The sequence below is a fragment of the Nymphalis io genome, chromosome 7 (assembly GCF_905147045.1).
Source record: "Nymphalis io chromosome 7, ilAglIoxx1.1, whole genome shotgun sequence".
Classification (NCBI taxonomy): domain Eukaryota; kingdom Metazoa; phylum Arthropoda; class Insecta; order Lepidoptera; family Nymphalidae; genus Nymphalis; species Nymphalis io.
The window spans coordinates 9,723,280-9,745,298 of NC_065894.1; the positions used below are offsets into that span (position 1 = coordinate 9,723,280).

The 22,019-nt window shown below is 32.3% G+C and overlaps 1 protein-coding gene and 1 long non-coding RNA gene across 3 annotated transcripts in view; one reads left to right on the forward strand and one right to left on the reverse strand.

Annotated features, from left to right (window-relative positions):
* LOC126769428 (uncharacterized protein CG43867) overlaps positions 1 to 22,019 on the forward strand; it is a 327,165-nt gene that overhangs the window by 251,779 nt on the left and 53,367 nt on the right. For both annotated transcript variants that reach the window (XM_050488212.1, XM_050488213.1), the window contains exon 4: positions 11,312 to 11,374. In XM_050488212.1, coding sequence (XP_050344169.1) covers positions 11,312 to 11,374 — 63 coding nt within the window. The remainder of the gene's footprint in view (positions 1 to 11,311; positions 11,375 to 22,019) is intronic.
* Positions 1 to 22,019, reverse strand: part of LOC126769574 (uncharacterized) — a 114,853-nt gene that overhangs the window by 3,373 nt on the left and 89,461 nt on the right. Inside the window, exon 2 of the long non-coding RNA XR_007669400.1 lies at positions 1,873 to 1,952. This is a non-coding gene — a long non-coding RNA (uncharacterized LOC126769574). The remainder of the gene's footprint in view (positions 1 to 1,872; positions 1,953 to 22,019) is intronic.

A 22,019-nucleotide genomic window follows, 5' to 3' on the forward strand; every position in this document is an offset into this window, starting at 1 on the left:
CTAAAAACCTATTTTTTGCGCACTATTTCTGTTTTTGTACAATCCTACAATTGCATTTTTTCATTATCAATCTTAAAAATATAAATATGTGGTAGTTTAAAACCATACGATAGCTTTCTTACAAAAAATGTAGGTGGGTCGATTTTTTTGGAGGCCAGTGTATATGAATAAAGACTCGAATAAGAAAATGGTTTTATAAATTCTTTGATTGTTTTTATTTTAACAACTTTTGATGTTAGCAACATGATTGCACTCGATACACGGTAGGGATTAACTGAGACTTCAAGTGTCAGACAGTAAGCGTATGATTTCGAGCGTCAGATGACATCAGCATAAGATTTGTTTTTATAATCGTAAGTGCGTTAATGTTTGTGTGAGTTCGGTACATGGCACATGGTTACACATAAATTCTCGTGAGTACCCAGACACTCACATCATTTTATTTAAAATTCGATTTAAATAATCGAATCAAGTTATATTCGATTATCAAGAATGTAATAAATTATATTCTAAATGTCATAAACTCAATCTATCAAAAGTTGCCTTAGTCGATGATGAATGGTCGGACGGATGAGTTATTTTAATTGCTTTTTCGAGACGATGAAAACTTCGCATGGAAATTGGAATACCGCAGACATGTTGATGGATTGGCCCCCACTCTCTTGATTGGTGGATTGTTAGTATTTTCGATTTGTACGTTTTTTAATGACCGCACCTGTTTGAATGGCTTTGCTGGTGAATTCGTGTATTATGCAACTAAATAGAGGAGGTATGTTTTATTATTTATTATTGAGATTGAAACAACTTTTTTATTTAATCGAAACTCGTATTTGTTTGAAAGTCTTATGTGAAAAAGAATATGCAATAAAATTATGTAATCGATAAATAGAAATCCTTCGATTAACAGCTAGCTATATAGATAGCTAGCTAATTAGGTTGCATATTCTAAAGTCTTGGATTCAATCCCTGCCATTAAAATAAATAATTAAAAAATAATTTATTCGAGTTTTAGTAGTAGCCCGGATTCTGGAAGTTAGCAGTTACACTACCAGTTACAAAGCACGTGTAAGCCCGCGCAGCGCCTGAACTTTCCTTTCAATCGTTCGTGTTAGATTGCACTACAATATGTCCTGCGCAGTTGTCTTTCTTAAGAATAGCCGAAGTGGCAAAATCATTATGTTATTTATTACATACATTTTTTTAGCTTTCTTTTATTTGTTATCACTAGTTGACAAATTGATATTAATCAAGTTGTATTGCACTTTTTATTATATATCAAAACTGAAATAAACATTTCACAAGGACACTATTGTCAAATTTTTTAATAATGTTATAATTTTTTCAACTATACAACTTAAACTAGAAATATACTGGCATATACATTGCTTAAAAAATACATAAAACTTATTTCAGTACAACAAGTTAGTAAAAAAATAATACACGCTGTATTTCATTCTACATATAAAAGATAAATCTGAAATAATAACAGATAGCTAAAAACGGCGTGCAAAATAATTCATTGGAAGCACCCTGTAGTTTGTTATACCGACAGGGCCAGGTAAATAAAAAATAGATAGGGATGAGATTTCAACTGTATTTATGACTTCATACGATGCATTGGTACAGACTGGTACTTGTTTATGGCAAGCGGAATGAATCTCCCTCGAGTGCAGTTTATTATATTAAAGTATAAAATAGGTCAATGCACTCTTGTGTCACAGAGAAGTAACGCTAATATGATATGGATTTTTTTATCAAGATCTTAAAGGAATCACATTGAAAGATATAATATCTCGACATTGTATAATACCGTATGGATAATTAACCATAACTATTTTTTTATATTATATGTAGGCGGACGAGCATACGGACCTGATGGTAAGTGGTCACCAATGCTCAGACATTGGCATTGTAAGAGATGTTAATCATCGCTTACATCGCCAATGCGCCACCTTTTCACCTTTACCTTGGAAACTAAGATTTTATGTCCAATGTGCCTGTAATTACACTGGCTCAATCACACTTTAAACCGGAACACAACAATACCAAGTACTGCTATTCTGCGGTAGAATATCTGATGAATCGGTGGTACCTACCCAGACGAGCTTGCACAAAGCCACCAGTAAAAACATGAGCCATGGTCCCAAAATAATTACTTTTTAAGAAGTCTCTTGTGAGCTATACTTGGTCACTTGTTTTGGAACTTACTTATTAGTATATAGAAATAGTAAAGCCTGTTAATATTTCACTGCTAAACTACGGCCTCCTCTCAATTTGACGAGAACGTTTGATGCTTTTTCGACGCTGCTCCGACGTGGATTAGTTGAAACTCATTCGTCCACACATGCAGATTTATTTAAGTTTTTTTCTTCACCACTGAGCACAATATGAATTATAAACATGAATTAAGCAAAAGACAAATCAGTTCTTACTGGGTTTGAACAGAAAATCTGCAGTTAATATTTTTTTTTGTATTTCGTCCACAAAACTGACTACAATTATCAATCAATCGACAAGGACATAGTAATACGTTGAAACGAAAATAATTACAATTGAGTCTTCTCGATTCTGGACACTACATTCGTATATGAAGGCTAACAAAAAAATTAACATTAGTTAGTCACTGTAGCGTAACATTACAACAAACATAAAATCAGAAATCTTTTAATAACTATCACATAAAAAATAAAAATAAATAATATTCACGAGTTTTAACCACTGGTGCATCTGAACTCATTAAATTCATTCGCAGGTCCGTAATGATTACTAGGGTCGAATGAAGCCTGTTTAGCTTAATGGCATATCGAGCCATCTATCTCCTGATTTTAAATGGGTATTTTCATTTAATGTTCTTTGAATTATTTAAGCGAACCTTACATTATAAACGCTGCATGACAGATCTAAGACTTTATTTCTTTTAGGCATGTTACACTGAGTAACTTTAAACTGGAACATTGCTAATAATATAATATAGCTTTTGGTAGTGAAATCAATAGCTTAATGATATACTGGGCTAGACAAGGGATCACCTGATGCCAAGTTAATTCCCTTGAAGACATTGATTATTAATTAGATTATAAATTTGCAAGTGAGATTAATTTAATTCAGTACTTAGTTAATTATTTGAGGAGAAGGTTTGGAGCTTATTCTACCACGCTACTCAAATGCGGGTTGGTGGAATACACATGTGGCAAAATTTCAGTGAAATTAGACTCATGCAGGTTTCCTCACGATGTTTTCCTTCACCGTCAAGCACGAGATGAATTATAATCACAAATTAAGCACATGAAAATTTAGTAGTGCCAGCGCGGGTTTGAACCCACGATCATCGATTAAGATTCACGCGTTCTTACAACTGGCCCATCTCGGCTTTTTTTTTTTAAATAAGCTCCAAACCTTCTCCTTAAAAATGGAGACAAGGTCTTAGCTCACCAGTGGGACACAGGCTGTTACTATACTGAGTTTATTATATGCTCATGAAAAATACTGTGGATTATGTATAGTAAATAAATTAGAAAACCACTTCATTCTTCATCGTATAATCTTTTTATATCATTCCTCGGTAAATTGTTTTTAATTTATAATAGGTAGGCGGACTGGCAAATATGTTACCTGATGGTAAATGGTCACCACCATTCATAACCATGGCAACTAAGAATTTATGTCCCTTGCCTATAATTACACTAGTTCATTGACCCTTTTAACTGGAACTGGAACACAATAATAATAAGTACAGCTATTTAGCGTTGTCTTTTTGAAACTTTACATCATACACATTTTAACTTTCATTGTCATTATGGAAGTTTAAAAACGTTTCTGTAATAAATATCTGGATACATCTTGACTCGTGAGATGTTACGATCGTCTAACGCAGGTGTTTCGCACTAAGATGTTACATAGAACTTTATAACTGTTGAAGGCCTTACCGTGGTTACGTCAGTTCATAACTCGGCCCATTAATGGCGTTCCTCGTATAATCCGTCACTTAAAAGACTTATAACGATCTCATGGATTTATCAAATATTAATCGAGTGGATTATCCCAACCATTTGATATGCCCACGAGCAATTGGTCAAATAACATATTAACAATCCCTTACATCGTCAACGTGCCAACCTTGAAAACTGGTATTATATCCCTTATGCTTGGAGTTACACTGGCTTTCTTACACTTCAAAAGGGAACACGATACTACCAAATATTGCTGTTTGACGACAGAATATGTAATGCTGATGATAACCTATTTAATTTTAAGTTCATGGTAAGTACCAGTAACCATTGTGTCCAACATAGGTCAGGAATGCATACGAGAAAAAAAACGAAGTTTCATGTATATATATTAATGGATATATTTTGATATGTGTTAAAGTCTAAAAGCCTAATAGTTAGTTTATCTTAACAGAAGATTACGGTTTCAAACCTGACTGGCTTCATGCATCACTGATTTTTTTTTATGTTTGATTTGAAATAAATTATCTCGTGCTTCGTGGTGAAGTCACATTGTGAAGAAATCTTCAATAACAACTCAAATGCCCTTCCAGTATAATGATAACAATATTGCAAAAATCTGCACCAATAAGTATTTATGCAAGCATAAAAAAATTTGAAATTTTATAAAATAAAAAAGTACTATCATATACTTATCTACTATCAACAGTTTTCTATTATATTTAATTCTGTGCCTTTATGTTAGCAAGGTCGAGTTGTTTGTTAATATTTGAACACAGCTGTCGCTCCATGTCTGAGAGATCATTTGTCGAACGAGTGCCGAGTAAAACGGACGTCTTTGGCGAGAAATTCTAACGTCCTGAAACAAATGTTAAAGGTTATGAAGAAATAGGGTGGCGTGGAAAGGTCATTAGGTCAATACGTGTTACGGAACACTAGTTGCTGGGGTATTATATACATACATTTTAAGTTGCATTCAAGCATTTAAATTGAAATTTGTCCTGTCGTTACTTTTATGTATGTATGTTTAAGGTATTCAATAACTATTAAAAACACCAGAAAATTTTATAATTTTTTTTTGAAAGTTATTTGAAGATATATTATAGATAGCAAAAATAAATAATATGAAGTATCAAACTATACTTAAAATGGTCTCTTTGGTGAATTTTTGGGCAACTTTCAAAAGTAACGGCTCCAGCGTGACTTTTTTTTAAATTATTTAAAAATATATATAAAATGATATAAATGGCATGTAGGTGCCTCTAAGTTATACCAACACTTCCGTTAGTGCGCTCAAATTTCGTTTTAAATTCGATTTAACTGTATACTAAAAAGTGTAATAAACGTTAACGAACCGTAAATTCCTCATACAACAATCAATCACATAATTGCCATGAATATGCTCAACAGCCGTGAGGTATTATGATTGATCTATTAATTGGACGGTAGCGTATAATTACTTTATCACTGCTGGCCCATTCTCAAGGGGTCGATCACGTGATTTTAACATAAAACCAATGAAATAGTTAATTTCGGTAAACAAATACCATGCTATTAAAATGTGTCATCGTTTGCTTAAACATATCTAAAAGATATATGTAATGGACTGGCCATTACGTTACAGACGATACTATCACTGTGGATCAATAAAGTTACGTTTTTTAGAAAAAATATTGGTATTTCTTTACGGGCTTTTGTTTCCATGACATTTTATTGGTTTTGTTTTTGGGTTTTATTTTAATTATGTACATAGGTCTATATATACATATGAATTTAAATTTATTATATATATTAGTATATATATTCTTTAGGCCTGTTGCGCTCGTTTATCGTGACTTCGCGTTACCGACTTGCTAATGTAATGTATAAATAATTTAATTATTGTGGAAATTAATGAGGATAATAATGATTAAAATTTGTGTAAATACTAACAATATATACAAATAATATAAGTGTATTTTAATTATTATTTTTTTAAATTTAGCTGTATTAATATTTTGTAACGAGTTTGCGACATACTGTGTACATTGATGAATAAAAAGCTACATACTAATAAGGGATAGAATTATTACTTGGAGTGCCTATAGATGTTGAAGTTGGACAAATATATTTAACAGTTTCAAGTTTTAACTGCTATCAGCAGTCCTTATGACTGCCTGTTTTTTTATTATTTGATGAATGTTCTAACTCCAATTGTATCCAATCATGTAAAAAAGATTAACGACAAACAAAAACGTTTCTCCACGCAAAAACATTTCGAAAACGTCCCCGTTTCCGAAGTCATCCGTTTAGTTCTGCTCTACTAACACTACCGGTTCCTTTTCCGTGCGAAGGGACATCAAAGGCATCAAGTCCGGTGGAAAATTCGACGATTCACAGTTCCAATCTTCGGGTGCGGCTTCGATGCAGAAAATTAAACTGCTTTGGCTTAACGCTGCCACTTTGTTACACGAATATCACGCGTGGTGTGTTACAACTTGAGCTTGTTCCGAGATAACTTCACTTAAGATTTGTGAACCTACGTGCATGTGATGTTTAATCTGAATGAATAGGTACTAGATAAATGACTACTTAAAGCAATTACCTTCTAAATTTTATAAAAAACTGACGTTTACAGACAGGTATACATATTAGACACAATACCTTGGAGATGTACTGAATCGAACGTAAAAAGAATAATTTAATTAGGTTCATTATCAAAAAGTTACCGAACATACATAGATAAATGTATATACATATACTTTTTCAAATTGAGAACTTCCTCGTTGTTTTTCGGTTAAAAATAAATAAACGCTACACCAAAGACATATAAAGAGATACAAGAAATTATCAACAATAGGTATACCTATTGTTTGATTTGGTCTCAACACTAAGTGCCTTTCTAATGTTCAAATAACTCGTGTCTTTACCTATTACTTAGAATTCCCCATCCAATAAAATGATTGCGGAAATCAAATTTGTAAATTTGACGGATGTTGGTTGAGGAGCCGGAGCCCCACTGAGAACGCTCAAAACAGATTTAGAGAAAGCCAAACTTGGTTTAGTTCGTTCAATACAATCTTATCATTGCGGTTAGCAGTTTCATATAATCGAGTTGAAAATACAAGATGGAAATAAATTAAAAAATATTGTCATCCATATTATTTTTTATTATAAAAGCGTAAGAATAGTCTTGTTCTATTTCGAACTGGTTAAGTTTTGACTAATAAAAATATTTAAAAAATATATAAAATTCAAAGTAGACGTCTTACTATAATACGCATTTATTTAACATTAGTTATATTATTTATTGCATTTCCATTTGAAAAACTAATTAACCATAAAATAAATTACATCAATATTAAAAAAAATATTCATGCACACATATGCATTATATATACATATAATGTACATGATATGTGTTTAAAAAAAAGCCGAGATGACCTAGTAACCACTATGTCATAACGCGTGAATCTTAATCGACGATCAAACCCGGGCAAGCACCACTGAATTTTCATGTGCTTAATTTGTGATTATAATTCATCTCGTGCTTAACGGTAAAGGAAAACATCGTGAGGAAACCTGCATGTGTCTAATTTCATTGAAATTATGCGGGTGCATTGGAGCAGCGTGGTGGAATAAGCTCCAAACCTTCTCCTCAAAAGGGAGAGGAGGCCTAAGCCCACTGCTGGGCCCATTTTGGACATTAACAGGCTGTTACTGTATATGTATAATGTATATGTATGTGTTATAAGTCTGCAATAAAAACATTTATAGATTCCTTTCCTCTCTGTCTCTGCTTAATTTGTGATTATAATTCATCTCGTGCTTAACGGTAAAGGAAAACATCGTGAGGAAACCTGCATGTGTCTAATTTCATTGAAATTATGCGGGTGCATTGGAGCAGCGTGGTGGAATAAGCTCACAAACCTTCTCCTCAAAAGGAAGAGGAGGCCTAAGCCCACTGCTGGGCCCATTTTGGACATTAACAGGCTATTACTGTATATGTATAATGTATATGTATGTGTTATAAGTCTGCAATAAAAACATTTATAGATTCCTTTCGTCTCTGTCATATACAACCAATATGTCAATATTATGTGTCAGAAAAATTCGCACAAGTGTCTGTTAGGGTACAGCCATTTTTTATTACACGCCTCGATCGTGAATACAATAAAAGTCCTTAGTAATTTGACGATCGACAATACGTTTGGGACTAAAAATAGTTTCATCCGTAGTTAGAGACTGCACTCTTCCCGTTTTGATTCGATTGTGTGTAATGAGTCATCAAAAATATTATTTTATATATATTAAACTTTGCCTACCAATAAAGATTTTTTTTTTATATAGAATAGGAAGATGTACGAGCATATGGGCCACCTGATGGTCAGTGGTCACTAACGCCCATAGACATTGGCATTGTAAGAAATATTAATCATCGCTTACGTCACCAATGCGCCACCAACCTTGGGAAGTAAGATTTTATGTCATGTGCCTGTAATTACATTGGCTCACTCACCCTTCAAACCTAAACACAACAACACCAAGTACTGCTGTTTTGCGGCAGAATATCTGGTGAGTGAGTGGTACAACAGCTTGCACAAAGCTCTACCACCCACTCTTTAAGAACATTATAAATAATTATTTTATTTATTTATTTAATAGAAAAGAAACTAAAGAATTTCTTGTGTGTTTTTCTAAATAGAATTTACTTTTCGAACCGGTGGCAGTTATACATTTAATTTAATACTGTAACGTGACAATTCAAAAGTGTTTTTATGTCTCATAGAATATTTTTGATTTTGAATTTATCGTTGCAAATTGCTTGCCCACAACTTTTAATATATATCAAAAATTAAAACTTTAAATTAAGAAAATGTAGTAAGCAAAAACACTGTTTAATAAAAATTTGATCAAATTAAAATATAAACAGGAAGTCTTTCATAGAACGATTACTCAAACTAAGAGTCATTAAGAATAAACACTGACTGTCACTTGTTTCATTTTAGAACGTGCAACATGTTTAGTAATTAAAAACTTTTTATACTTATTAATAGTACACGAGGAACTTAATCGAAGAGCGCGGGTACAAAACCATGAGATACCACATGTTTATCTTGTGTTTGTAAGTAAAACATCGTGCAGAAACCAACATATCCCGGATATGATTCTGCAACATGTACATGTACATCAATTTGTTTCCTATAGAATAAGCTCCAAACATTTTACTTAATAGCCTTTGCCCAATAGTGGGACATTTGCGTGCTACGATTCTTTGTTAATATTTCATTATAAATTATGCAAAGTGCTAGTAATATTAATGAAAGGAAAACTATTCACTACTTATACAAATTATTATTTGAACTGAACTCTCTTATTTATATTATTCGTATGAACTTACGTTAAATATAATATATGCGAAGCAAATCATGCAGCATATTAGACGTCGGCAGACTAAGATTCATAGATATATCCTGGTTCAGACGCGATTACGAACTTAATGGCGATTTGTGACCCCATACTCGAAGCTATTAATGAACCGGCTCTACAAATTCCAGTTTTATTTAATAGCGCTTAAGAACTATAATCGCTCGGTAAGTACTGTGAACGTGTTGCTTAGACATATAATAAACACATGTTGACAGTGTCGGGACAGTGACGAAATGACCAGCAATTGAGAATTAATGTTTAGTAATCAAGTCAATATTATCAAATGATCATCTTCTCTTTTCTTAAATGTATAGGCTAGCGCTTGACTGTTATCATAATGATGATGGAAAGTGAAGATACAGTCTAAGGTGGAGCGCACTTGCCTAGAAGATGCCTATTCACTCTTGGCTTGAAGGTACCCATATTGTAGGCGGTGAGGAAAACGGAGGTCGGGAGGGTATTCCAGATATATAAGACGATACGGATTTTATTTACGGGTATCCCATCTCGATCAAGGATCGTCTTGTCCCGGCTTAGTAAAAATCTATCAAGTATTGGCGTACCTTATGGTAAACCCGTCGCCTATGTCGTGACGGCAAACGACATGACGCTCTCTTACGCGTCTCTACTCTCTTGTATGTGTGGCCCGTATTCTATAATATTATAAAATGATTATATACACTTCGTTGCTATATATTATTGTAATGATAACGTCAGGTTTTAACTAATCCGAAAAAAGAAAGACATTTGATACAGATTAATTGTATGATGTTGAAGATTTAAGCGAGTTTTGTCCTTTTATCTATATGCAGATACACGTTTAAAATAATTTTAAACAGAAAATTTAAAATACGATTTCCCTTCGATATATTGCCTTTTTTCCTTTGACGTACGTTCGTTGCATTTGAAATGCATTTTTATTTGTGAGTTCGTTACAAGTCTGGCTTACCTTCAGGTATCGAATGTAATACAGAATTCCTATGCAAATACTGTTTCATGTATATTTGCACTGATTCCATATTGAATGGAGTTATTTTTAACTGGCAAGTATTATGTATCAAGCGTGTTATTAAATATATACCTAGGTGTATGAATATTTAATTGAATACTGAAACGTAACAATTAAAAAGGGCTTAGAAGAGCTTACTTAAATAAATAATATTCTGCTTAATTTAAGTGAACTCTTATATCTATATATAGTTATCAATCATTTTACTTCATTTGCTTCTTATTTTAATTAATTTTTTTTATATATACATTCCGAAATTAAATGTTATTTACAATATTATACTGTCTTTAAACTTAAAATGCGATCACACAAGCAAACCGATAATACAAATGGTGGTTGTAAAATTTTTTAATCCCTTTTATCCTCAACAACCGAATAAAATCCCTATAACACAGCCTAATTCCTTCCTTTGCATACATATATCACTGCTTTGGTTCAACCCCCTTTCACGAGCCGATTCACCTCCCCATACCTCAGAAACCGCACAAATACACTCTCTTACATAACAATAATACTATTTCCACAGCCTCCCTGACAAATATAGCTAAAACCTATACATGCGTAAACCACGTGGTTCAATAAAATATGTGCGAGTTCCAACGCCATCTATCTGTTGATAGCGGAGCTTCGTCGCCATCAAAATATGTGAAATTATTCTAGAAGTTCGTCCGTTTCAAGCTTGTAGTTCATAAGATATATTTTAGGCTACTAATAGATGGCAGCACAAGTCTCAAGTGGAAACACGTCTTATTCTTTGAGAATTGAGATTTGATGTCTTGTGCCAGTTAGTGACTTAGCCAAGTATGGGATTTTTATCCGCTTTGACGAACAGAAATATAACTTTAGGTTGATATGTAAAATAAAAAATATGCTTAAATTATAATTATAAAAATATATTATAGCTTTTTTTTGTATCATTCTAATAAACTTTTTTCTTTTGTTACAGCTTTCGGAGCTCGAGCAACGAGTTCTGGAAGCCGAAGGACGAGCGGAGGAGGCGGAAGATAAGGTAAGACTAGACAAAGACAATATTTTATTTTTCCACAGTTTCTCATAGATAATATTTTTTTTAAACATTCAAAAATATAGCTAATTTACCATTAGTTTTAATATTATAACCGTTAAGAAATTACATTTTTAGTAATATTATGATACAAACTTAATATGATACATTATAATATTATTATATACACACATAATTATTTACAAATGACGAGTTTTTGTCATCCTTTTCTAAAGGCTATAGAAACAGCGGCACACTTAGCTACAATAAAACTCAGTAGGGTCAGCAAAAAAGGAAACATTAAATCAGAAAATCCTTTTAAGGAACCTTCATCAAAAGCCTTCCCAAATTATATTTCCACTAGCTGTTATCTCGCTTCGCTGAATATTAATAAGACTTTAGAAATTAATGTTCTTTAAATATTTTTTGAATCCATGACGTAATACTATGCTAGTATCATTTGGACCTGTCCAACAGTTTGTTTGTTTCTTTTATTAATTGTGAAAAACATTATTTTTATAATGATTGTTTTTATATTTATTACTTTAATGGATTTCTGTTTTCACACGTAAAACCGCCGTAATTATTCCAGCTATAAGTTAGTTTTCGTTATTAAAGTATGCTAATTAGAGCTTAGTTCCGTATTACAATATTCATAAAATTCTAAAGACATATTTTTAACATATCGGTTCCGGTTTTATTTATATACAAGCGTTTGCCATAAAAATATTTTCTTTAATATAAATACAAAGATTAAAGAAAACCGAAGTTTATTAACCGACCGACCGAAAATTTTGCCTTAATGTACTCTTTAAATAAAAACTTAGCAATGGTTAGTAAATATATTGACATTGAAATGAGAACACCTTGGAGTTACACAGACCTTGGACTTACATATTATTATTTAATTTTATTACGTGGGCAAACTGGATAATTAGCACCCCCCGATACCGCCGCAGACCCAAGAAACGCTGGTTTGAGGTCGTGACATGATAATGACGACATGAGAAAGCACGATCTCACCAAGGAGGACTTACTTACTTACTTTAGATCGAGCAAAGTGGAGAAATAGATCTAGGAAAGTGGACGTCATCAACGTTAAAAAAACGATTTAATTACAGTTCTGGTGGAAGAGCAAGCTCGTCTGGGTAGGTACCACCCATTCATCAGATATTCTACCGCAAAACAGCAGTACTTGGTATTGTGTTCCGGTTTGAAGGGTGAGTGAGCCAGTGTAATTACAGGCACAAGGGACATAACATCTTAGTTCCCAAGGTTGGTGGCACATTGGTGATGTAAGCGACGGTTAACATTTCTTACAATGCCAAACAATGTCTATGGGCGTTAGTGACCACTTACCATCAGGTGGCCCATATGCTCGTCCGCATTCCTATACTATAAAAAAAGACCCACGAACAATAATTTAGTTAGTATTGATTTTATAATTAAATTTTATTAATAGCCATTATTTCCAATACAATCCTAACATTATACGATACAAGTAATTATAATCGAAATTATTTATTTATATTGTAATTGGAGTTACATTGATTGAAATCAAGAAATGATATTTTAAAACAAAGATTATACTTCGTACTAATATTTTAAAAAAAAATTACTAATCCAATAGAATGTTTCAAAACGAATATACCTGGACTGTATGTAATATATATGTGTTATATTTTTTGAGATTATACACCTTATTATATAAAAGCAAACGGTGAGGAAATTGGCAAACCGTACGCTTTCTAAGCCAACGCTGCCAATAATTTATAAAACTCTGTGTATAAGACCCGGTATATATAAATCCGAAAGCCTATAGTAAAGTCAGCGACAAGATAATATGTTTTTATGTTACATATTTTACTAAATATAGGAAATTTAACTTCATATATTAAGTAAGATGAGAAATGTATTACGGGCAAATAGATTGCCTGGATTCATGCAAATCTGTATTAACATTTGTTAACATTTCATTATTTCAAAGAAATATCATAATATACCGTATTTTTCCCGCGTGATGTTGAGTAGCCAGTACTATAAATTCAAATATCATATATATTAACATTATTATGATTTATTTAAACAATTTTCATAATAGAGATAACTCATACAAAGTTATATACGGTTGTACAGTCACGGTTTTTATTATAAATAAGCTTAGTACATAAATTGCTTTTAATTTTGTTTATATCGTATCGATATAGGAGAGAAACTTCCTAATACCAGTTAACTTAATATAAAAATATCACTTCATTGATACAATAATTTATCGAAACAAGTTAGCGGCCCCGCCACCCTTGTGGGACAATTGTTAAAAGCCGTTACAACCAACGGATGGGGTAACTAATGTTTCGGGATTATTACGAGGGTTTAAATATTAGTACGAACAGCAGCATAAATTATGTTCAACATTAATCTAGATTAAATAAATTTGTAAAGTGTCGGAAAGTAGCAATAGTCAGTATTGTCGAAATATTCTTTATGTCATCTAACAACAATTAAAAACTTCAATACATTTAACAAACAGACGTACGCAAACCGCACGGGCAGATGCGTTATTTATAATTATGCTTTATAGTTTTAACTCTTAATATTTTTATACGTTTATTTATCGTCCCGGCTCCGAGAAGAATAAGAATCTATGTGATACGATTAGATCGTAATGCATATGCTTCGACTTCGTGGTTTTTGAGTCTATCGCGTTACAGAAAGACGGATAGACGCAACGGGAGGATTTACGAAAAACAAAACAAACAAGAGCTGTGGTAACGAACACAGGTTTAACTGATTATAGAATTACAGATAATTAAACATAACAATACGACCAGACATATGTTTTTTATTATAATTAATCCGGATAGGAGATCATAACATTACAATTTAAAATATTAGACACAATATAGAATATGTTAGATATTACAGCAGAATAAAAATAATCATTTTTGTAAAATTTAATAAAAATTTAATTCGTTATTTGCAGACCGTACCATGGCTCACGAGAGTGCACACTTGCATAGTCGATCCTTCGGGATGGTATTGATTTTCCAGATTGCAAAATGACTCATTCATATTTGTTGTGGAGATTTATTTTTGCGGCATTTCGTTTAGCTTTCCTTTAATTAATGCATAGCAGAACCTATACATAAAATGCTTTGTATTTTTAACAGTTTTCATTATTCTGACCGAGAAGTAGACGGCAGAAAATCTATATTTTGATTTTAGAAAACATTTTACTTTTTAAATAACTTTAATGCATTTACGTTGTAAAGCAACAGATAAATAAAAAAAAAAACAAAGTATTCAGCCTAATAATAAAAAAAGATTTAAACTGTAAACTTTAAATAGGGCAAGTTATCTAAGTTTCAAGTAGTTACGCTTATATAAAGTACTGATATTTTCTTGCATAGTAAAACATGACCTAGTTTTCTTGTTTGTTTTGATATTTTTCATAACCTAGACCTTTGTTAGTGTTTTTACAATACAAGCATACTTGTAGCTCGTCAGCTATAAATATAAAACCTAACTACTTCTTGAGACACTATCTTTATCTTGACCTAAATTTGTCCCTAATACTTTTAAAGTAAAATTTGAGAGGAAATGTAAGAAAGATAATTAATAAGGCTTATTATTTATATATATTTATAATTATACAAAAGTCTTAATAATAATTAGTATGATACTTTACTTGGTGGTAGGGTTTTGTGCATGACCGTCTGCGTACCACCCACTTATTCGATATTTTACCGCTAGACAGCAATACTAAGTATTGTATTCCGTCTTTAATGGTGAGCCAGTGTAACTAAAGGCACATGGAACGTAACATCATAGTTCCCAATGTTACTGACGTATCGGCATTGGAAGGAACGGTTAATGTTTCTTAAGGTCCTTCAGACCGATTGCGGCCAATCTCAAAAGAGATTAGCGAACTGCGCAGGAGATATTATAGTGCCCAAGTGTTCGCGAACACAGATGCACTTTCTATTCCCTAGCTCTCCGAATCGGATAGGACGGTAATACGACACGACCGGAAATAGTTCAAGCGCAGGACCAACGGCTTTACGTGCTTTTCGAAGCACGGGAGTGTACTCACATCCAACTTCCAGACCTCGGGCTGTTATTGAGAATTTTCTGGCAAAAAACTTTTTATTGATCTGGGAATTAAACCCAAGACCTCCGGATCAGCGGCTTTATATCTAGCCGCGATCAACGAGGCAGCCAATGTTAATGTTTCTTACAGCGCCAATTTCTATGGGCGGTAGTGACCACTGACCATCAGGTGGCCTATTTGCCCGTCCTCCTCTTGTAAAAACAAACAAAAAGGAGTGAAATAAATATAAAACGGCTTAATTTATTAAATGGCTTCACTTTAAGATCATAAAACGTTTATAATTATTGTTAATAAGAACATTTATTATTATTAAATAATAAAGCCTTCAGCTAATGGATTAATCGCCACGCCAAGATTTTGAGTATAAAAATCTGTAATGTATGTACATTTTTAAGGCATCTTAATTAAGAAGTTTCCTACAAAAAGGTTTTATATAATTGTAAGTTAAGCACAGTAGTAACTTTCCTTTTGTATGATTAATAATTTTCATTTATTATTATTATGATTACGATTGAGTAAAAGAATAATTTTACTTATCACATATAATGATCAATGACGTAATAACCCTACCATCTGCCCTATGCGGATTTCGCTTCTGTACACAAAACATCAAGTATTACACACAGGATTTTCATCCATATTTGTATGAAAATACAATCGAAATCTCTTTAAAAAAAACAGAAGCATTTTTGAAAAACTAGCACCGGTAATATAACAAATCTATTTTTGATAGGAATACCACGTGATTCGAATTTAATTGTATTTGTACAAAACTTCATTTTTACAATATTATTAATAATTCTAATTATATACAAATCACGTCATATTACTAGTAATTAAATAATCATTACATTCAAAATTGATTTCTAACATACATATTCTTTGGCAGTAAATATTTTTCTAATACCCTAAGTATATATTTTTCTACTATTACATATAAAAAGTGGTGACCCTACTTTTAGCGGGTACCCTTCTACGCATGCGCACAATTCAACCCAACTTCAAGTTACACGATACCAAGCTCCATACGCAGTAACTTCACATCTAAAACTGTATATACATAATATCCATGTTATTTTAACTGTAGTAAAATACGAAGCATCCAGAAAATCCGTCTTATATTATAAATACTTTAAACTATATTAAATACATCTTTATATCATTGCCATATGAAATTGTGATCAGAATTAAAGAGTAATCAATAGCATCTCTATTAATTATTTGTTCGTAGCGTCGCTTCTAAAAATCAGTGTGAAATATTATACGTAACTCGGCCTAACATATACAACGAATTTTTCTCTTTATTTTCTGTCAAGTGATAAAAAAAGCTTTAGTGTTGATATGTCGAAGTCCAATACGTTAAAGGCGCATAGGTTGAGTGCGGAATTTGCCGAGAAAAGGGGACAGCTTCTGAAGAAAACGGATCCAAATTCATAGCAGTCACCCGTAAGTAATTAAACTATTATTTGTTTTTACTAATGTCTCCTACACACATGGTGCCTAAGCCAGAAGTGTTTAGGAACACTCTATGATTAATATTTTTGCAACCATTATAGAAATTATTTTATATTCTTAGAAATACGTGAGTACAATATAATGTCATTATTATTGATTAAAATGTCATTTGTACAATACAAACGTATTTTTATAACCTCAGGTCTTTTTGTAATCAAAAATATGTCACTGTATTTAAAAACATTTAAGAAAAAAAAAAATTACAGGAAATTCATAAATATGCTCAGACATTAAATATAAGGCTGTTATATTCAGAGTTCAAAATATATTTATGTTAAAAAATCGACTGATACAATGAAACGCAAATCTTAAATATCGTTTCTAACATAATATATGTTTAGTAGTATAACAAACAATTATTATAAAACAGCAATAATTAGTTTTTCAATCAACAAATTTGTTATTATCTGTACCTATTTAAAAAAAAACATGCAGATACTTCGTTATAAGCAGAAAAGATTTCGTGTCATAATTTCTATCCGATAACATTTCATATTAACCTTCATAAAACAATTGATGTGTAAATGCTAACAACCTAATATTATAGTGGTAGTAAAACTCGAGCACATGACTTCCGTGACCTAACAATATGGCGACGATGAACCAGCTGTTCGTTGTGCGCACGCGCGTTACGTTCCCGCCATGTTTGACATGTCGCGTTTTATCGTAAAATTTACTAACAAAAGCAACAAAGGTGATTGACTGTTGTAACAAGTAAGGTTTACTCACGTTGTAAACTCAAAGTAACCACTATTAAGAAAGAGAATCGTAATTAAAATATACACAAAATAAGCGTAAGTTACATAAACGAAAGGTTTTCATTGAAGAAAATATATTTTTAAGTAGTATGTCTATTTATTGCCATTTATTACATCATATTATACATTTTCGTCAATATGTTATTGATTTTTGAGTAAAACAAAATTTGAACCTATCCTTAAATATTATTTAAGATGTAGTAGCTATTTAATGTGAGAGTAAAAAAAGCAAAAAATATATTTATTATTATTTATATTTGGCGTACGCTACGCAGAATCGATGTCTATAGTGACTCAGACAGAGCAATAACCTGCAAACTACGGAGCAGACAAAGCGATCAGTTGCTGGATTAATCGCTACATCTAGCATGTGAATACAAAAAGCTGTAGTCTATGGCAGTTTTTTATTTCGTGATTTTTTTGCTTTTATAAAAATAAAAATTAAATAGTTTCCTACAAAAAGGTTTTATACGATTGAGATTTTATTTAAAATGATAAATCACCGCCACCACAACGAATTTACAGTGGATTCAATAAATTTCCTTTTTTAAGATAACGCTCATTCCTAATTCTTTTAAGACGCTCGGTTTTAAAACTTGCAACTTGGTTACACAACGAAACTTCTTACTCGACTAAGAACTAAAAGCATTGAAGACGCTTCCTACACTTAAAAGAATCTAAATTAAACTGCATCTATCCCTCCCCCGAGCTCCTCGTTAAAGTAACGGGTAAAGTTTGCCAATTAACAAAATTAATCTTCTTCCACATTCGCTACTTAAATGTACTAAATTACTAAAACTGGCTCAATTGTCTAGATTCTGGAAGGAATGAGCCTCGTGGGTTTCACAGAATATTCTGTGGTCTACATGTACCAAGGGATATTTTAATTGACCCTCGATAAAATTCCTTCCATAATTTAGTCACAAATTTAATATCAGGCAACTGTCTACTCTATTTATATACCTGTGGGTACTAATTTAAATTAGGTGGGTAGGTAAAGGTATTTTAATTATGAAATTATTTAAGGTTCTAGGTTATTTCAAGGTTATATTTCATTACAATCGATTAAGTGTTTCAGTAGTGATAAAGTAAAAAACAGACAGAATAACTATAGCATTTATTATTATAAAAACCTGTTTAGATTTACTTCTACGAACTTTACAATTTTAATCAGTCAACACACACCACGGTGTCAGTATAACGATAAATGCCACCGTTTTGAATAAATTAGAAAAAAAATACGGCTCCCATTCATCAGCTTGTATCACGTGACCTTTCAACGTTCACGCAAACCCATTCTTAACATTTTTCTATAAAAGTATTTTTTGTATTTGTAACTAGCTTTCAATACTATGATTATTAAAATATATATAATATATAAAATATATTGTTTTTTAAAAACCTCTGTAACTACGGACATCTCTAGTGTTAAGTTTTTTTCTTTAGCTGGTTGATGTTACTGTAGCTTATAATGAGTACTTCTTTATATTTTTATTTAGAACACCCAAAAAGGTCAGGATTTATTTTTTATTCAGAACAAAAGAAGTAACAATAGCGAAAATATTTAAAAAAAATAAAGTTTAATGTACTGCTTATTATAGAAAATTTGACAAGATAATATCTTACTTCAGCTATAGCCAGAAGAAAATTAAGTCAATGCTAAGTTTAAATAAAAAAAAAATAAAGATAAATAAAAAAAAATTACAAAAAATGTAGGTTATAATGTTAATCACGAAACAAATATTTTATCCAAGTATGTTCCAATGCTCTTAAGTCATAAAAATATTCTTTAAAGTCCTATTTCCAACGTCCACGCTGGACATATTGGACCTCATCAAACGTGCACTTCGCCACTATGAACTCGGCATTACCGCACGCCGTTCCACTTTTTATAGTGTTTTATGGCAACGCCCCGACCTCGTTTCTATAGAAATTCTCTTATCACGCAATAAACTCTTTGCTATGGGGTTCTAGTGAATATGACCCTAGAAAATGTATCTTTGACCTAAATGATATCAGAACGCGAACAACGATTTGTTAACAACAATACAACAAAAGCTAATTTGCACATTACTTTTACTTTAGATATTATTTATTACATTTACTACTAACCAAGACCATGCTTACAGTGCAAAAGATTGCCCATAAGCATTGGTACTATAAAATATGTTTAACCATCCCTTACATGGTCAATGTGCTACCAACCGTGGGAACTAAGATGTTATGCCCCTTGCGTGTAGTTACACTATCACTCACCCTTCAAACTGGAACACAATAATACTAAATAATGCTGTTTGGTGGTAGAATATGTGATGGGAGAGTGGTATTAACGCAGACGGGCTTGCACAAAGGTTTACCACCAAGTAAATATTATGTAACTTCGTCCGTTATATCACATTAGTTTTTGGTTTTACAGCAGTTATATATGTATTTATTATTGTATTGTATTTTATTTGAGCATTATCAATGTAATTTTGGAGATCACGTGGAAAATAAAATGCCATTTCTGAATGATTACAGAAATCATCTTTAGTAAAACATTTAAGCTGTTAAGACACCAAAAGTATGCTCTACGTTGGTGTATATATATGTGACGTTTTTTGAAGTTTTTTTTTAATGTTACATAGTAACATAAAAAAAAATTATATGTAACTTCTAACGACCTAAAATTGTAGCACATGACTTCTGTGATTTAACAATATGGCGACGATGTAGCGACGTTCGTTGTGCGCATGGATGTAGGATTTTGATATGATTCAATAAATTTAATATCTGTTAAAACGATTCAATATTATACGCTTACTAAAGTTAAAAGTAGCATGTAGATGCTCCATTTTTTTATATAAACCGGGAAAGCAAATGACTCCACTCCACGATGGCATGTGGTAGTGGAGTCCAAACGCGACGACGGCTAAGTACAGTCGGGAAGAATGTTCTGCACTAGCCGCCCCCGCCTTGCAAGATGCCTCTTCAAGCCTAGTTTGAAGGAACCCAGGTTGTAAGAGGAGAATTCTAAGAAAATGCTTCATTAATTGAAAATAATTCGAATTTTAGTCGATTATCGAAATATAAACGTATTAAGAACACATATCAATTAATTAATATCGTATTTATAAAATTACTCCATCAGGTCGCTCGTTATGTTAAATCTATATATATATAAATAAAATGTTATTACCAATTGTTTTTGTAAAAACTGTCGCTGTTATAATTTCCTTGAATGAATTTGTATGATAAGCTTTTGATGACTAAAGAAATTTATCAAAATATTCAATTCAAAAACACTATCCGTAAATGCCGACATAACATACTCAACGCAGACGAAGTAACTAGTATTGGCCAGTAGCATATAAAATATATGGCGTTGTATCTTTCATTAGTACAATATTACGTACCACATACATAAAGCCTGAAGCGAAATAATTTCACAAGTTATCAGTGCCTTACTGGTAAATAATTCATGAGACTGCATAGTATGACGCATTGCACATTTGCATAGATTCTCGTTTCACCCGGCAAACGGGCACAGCTGGCGGGAAATAAAATTTTAATAAAATCTCTTTGTATTGAAAATCTCACTTATATCGGTTTTACGAACGTCTAATGCCCGTCTAATTTTGTATTGCGTTCTCTTTTTTGTGGTCGTATTTTCTTTTTTTCGAATGTAAACGGAATGTTCTAGATACTTATTACAGTACAGTACAGTAACAGCCCGTTAATGTCCCACTGCTGGGCTAAGGCCTCCTATCCCTTTTGAGGAGAAGGTTTGGAGCTTATTCCATCACGCTGCTCCAATGCGGGTTGGTAGAATACACATGGGCATAATTTCAATGAAATTAGACACATGCAGGTTTCCTCACGATGTTTTCCTTCACCGTAAAGCACGAGATGAATTATAAACCCAAATTAAGCACATGAAAATACAGTGGTGCTTGCCCGGGTTTGAACCCACGATCATCGGTTAAGATTCACGCGTTCTAACCACTAGGCCATCTCGGCTTATTGATACTTATTGTGGAAGCGATTTTCTTTAAAAGGTTCCGCTTAAAAATTCAATGTTCACAACTCCGTCTATCTAAGATAAGATTAACAGATATCATTAATTTGAAATTCGAAATTTGTGCTAACAAGATTCTAAATTCAAATTCAAAGGACACAATATAATATTGTTAAATGAAAAAGTTTCCTAACAGCTTTTACATGTTCTATACTAAAGGCGTCTTCAACTACAAATAATTAGAAATTCAAAATTTTATTTACAGCTAAT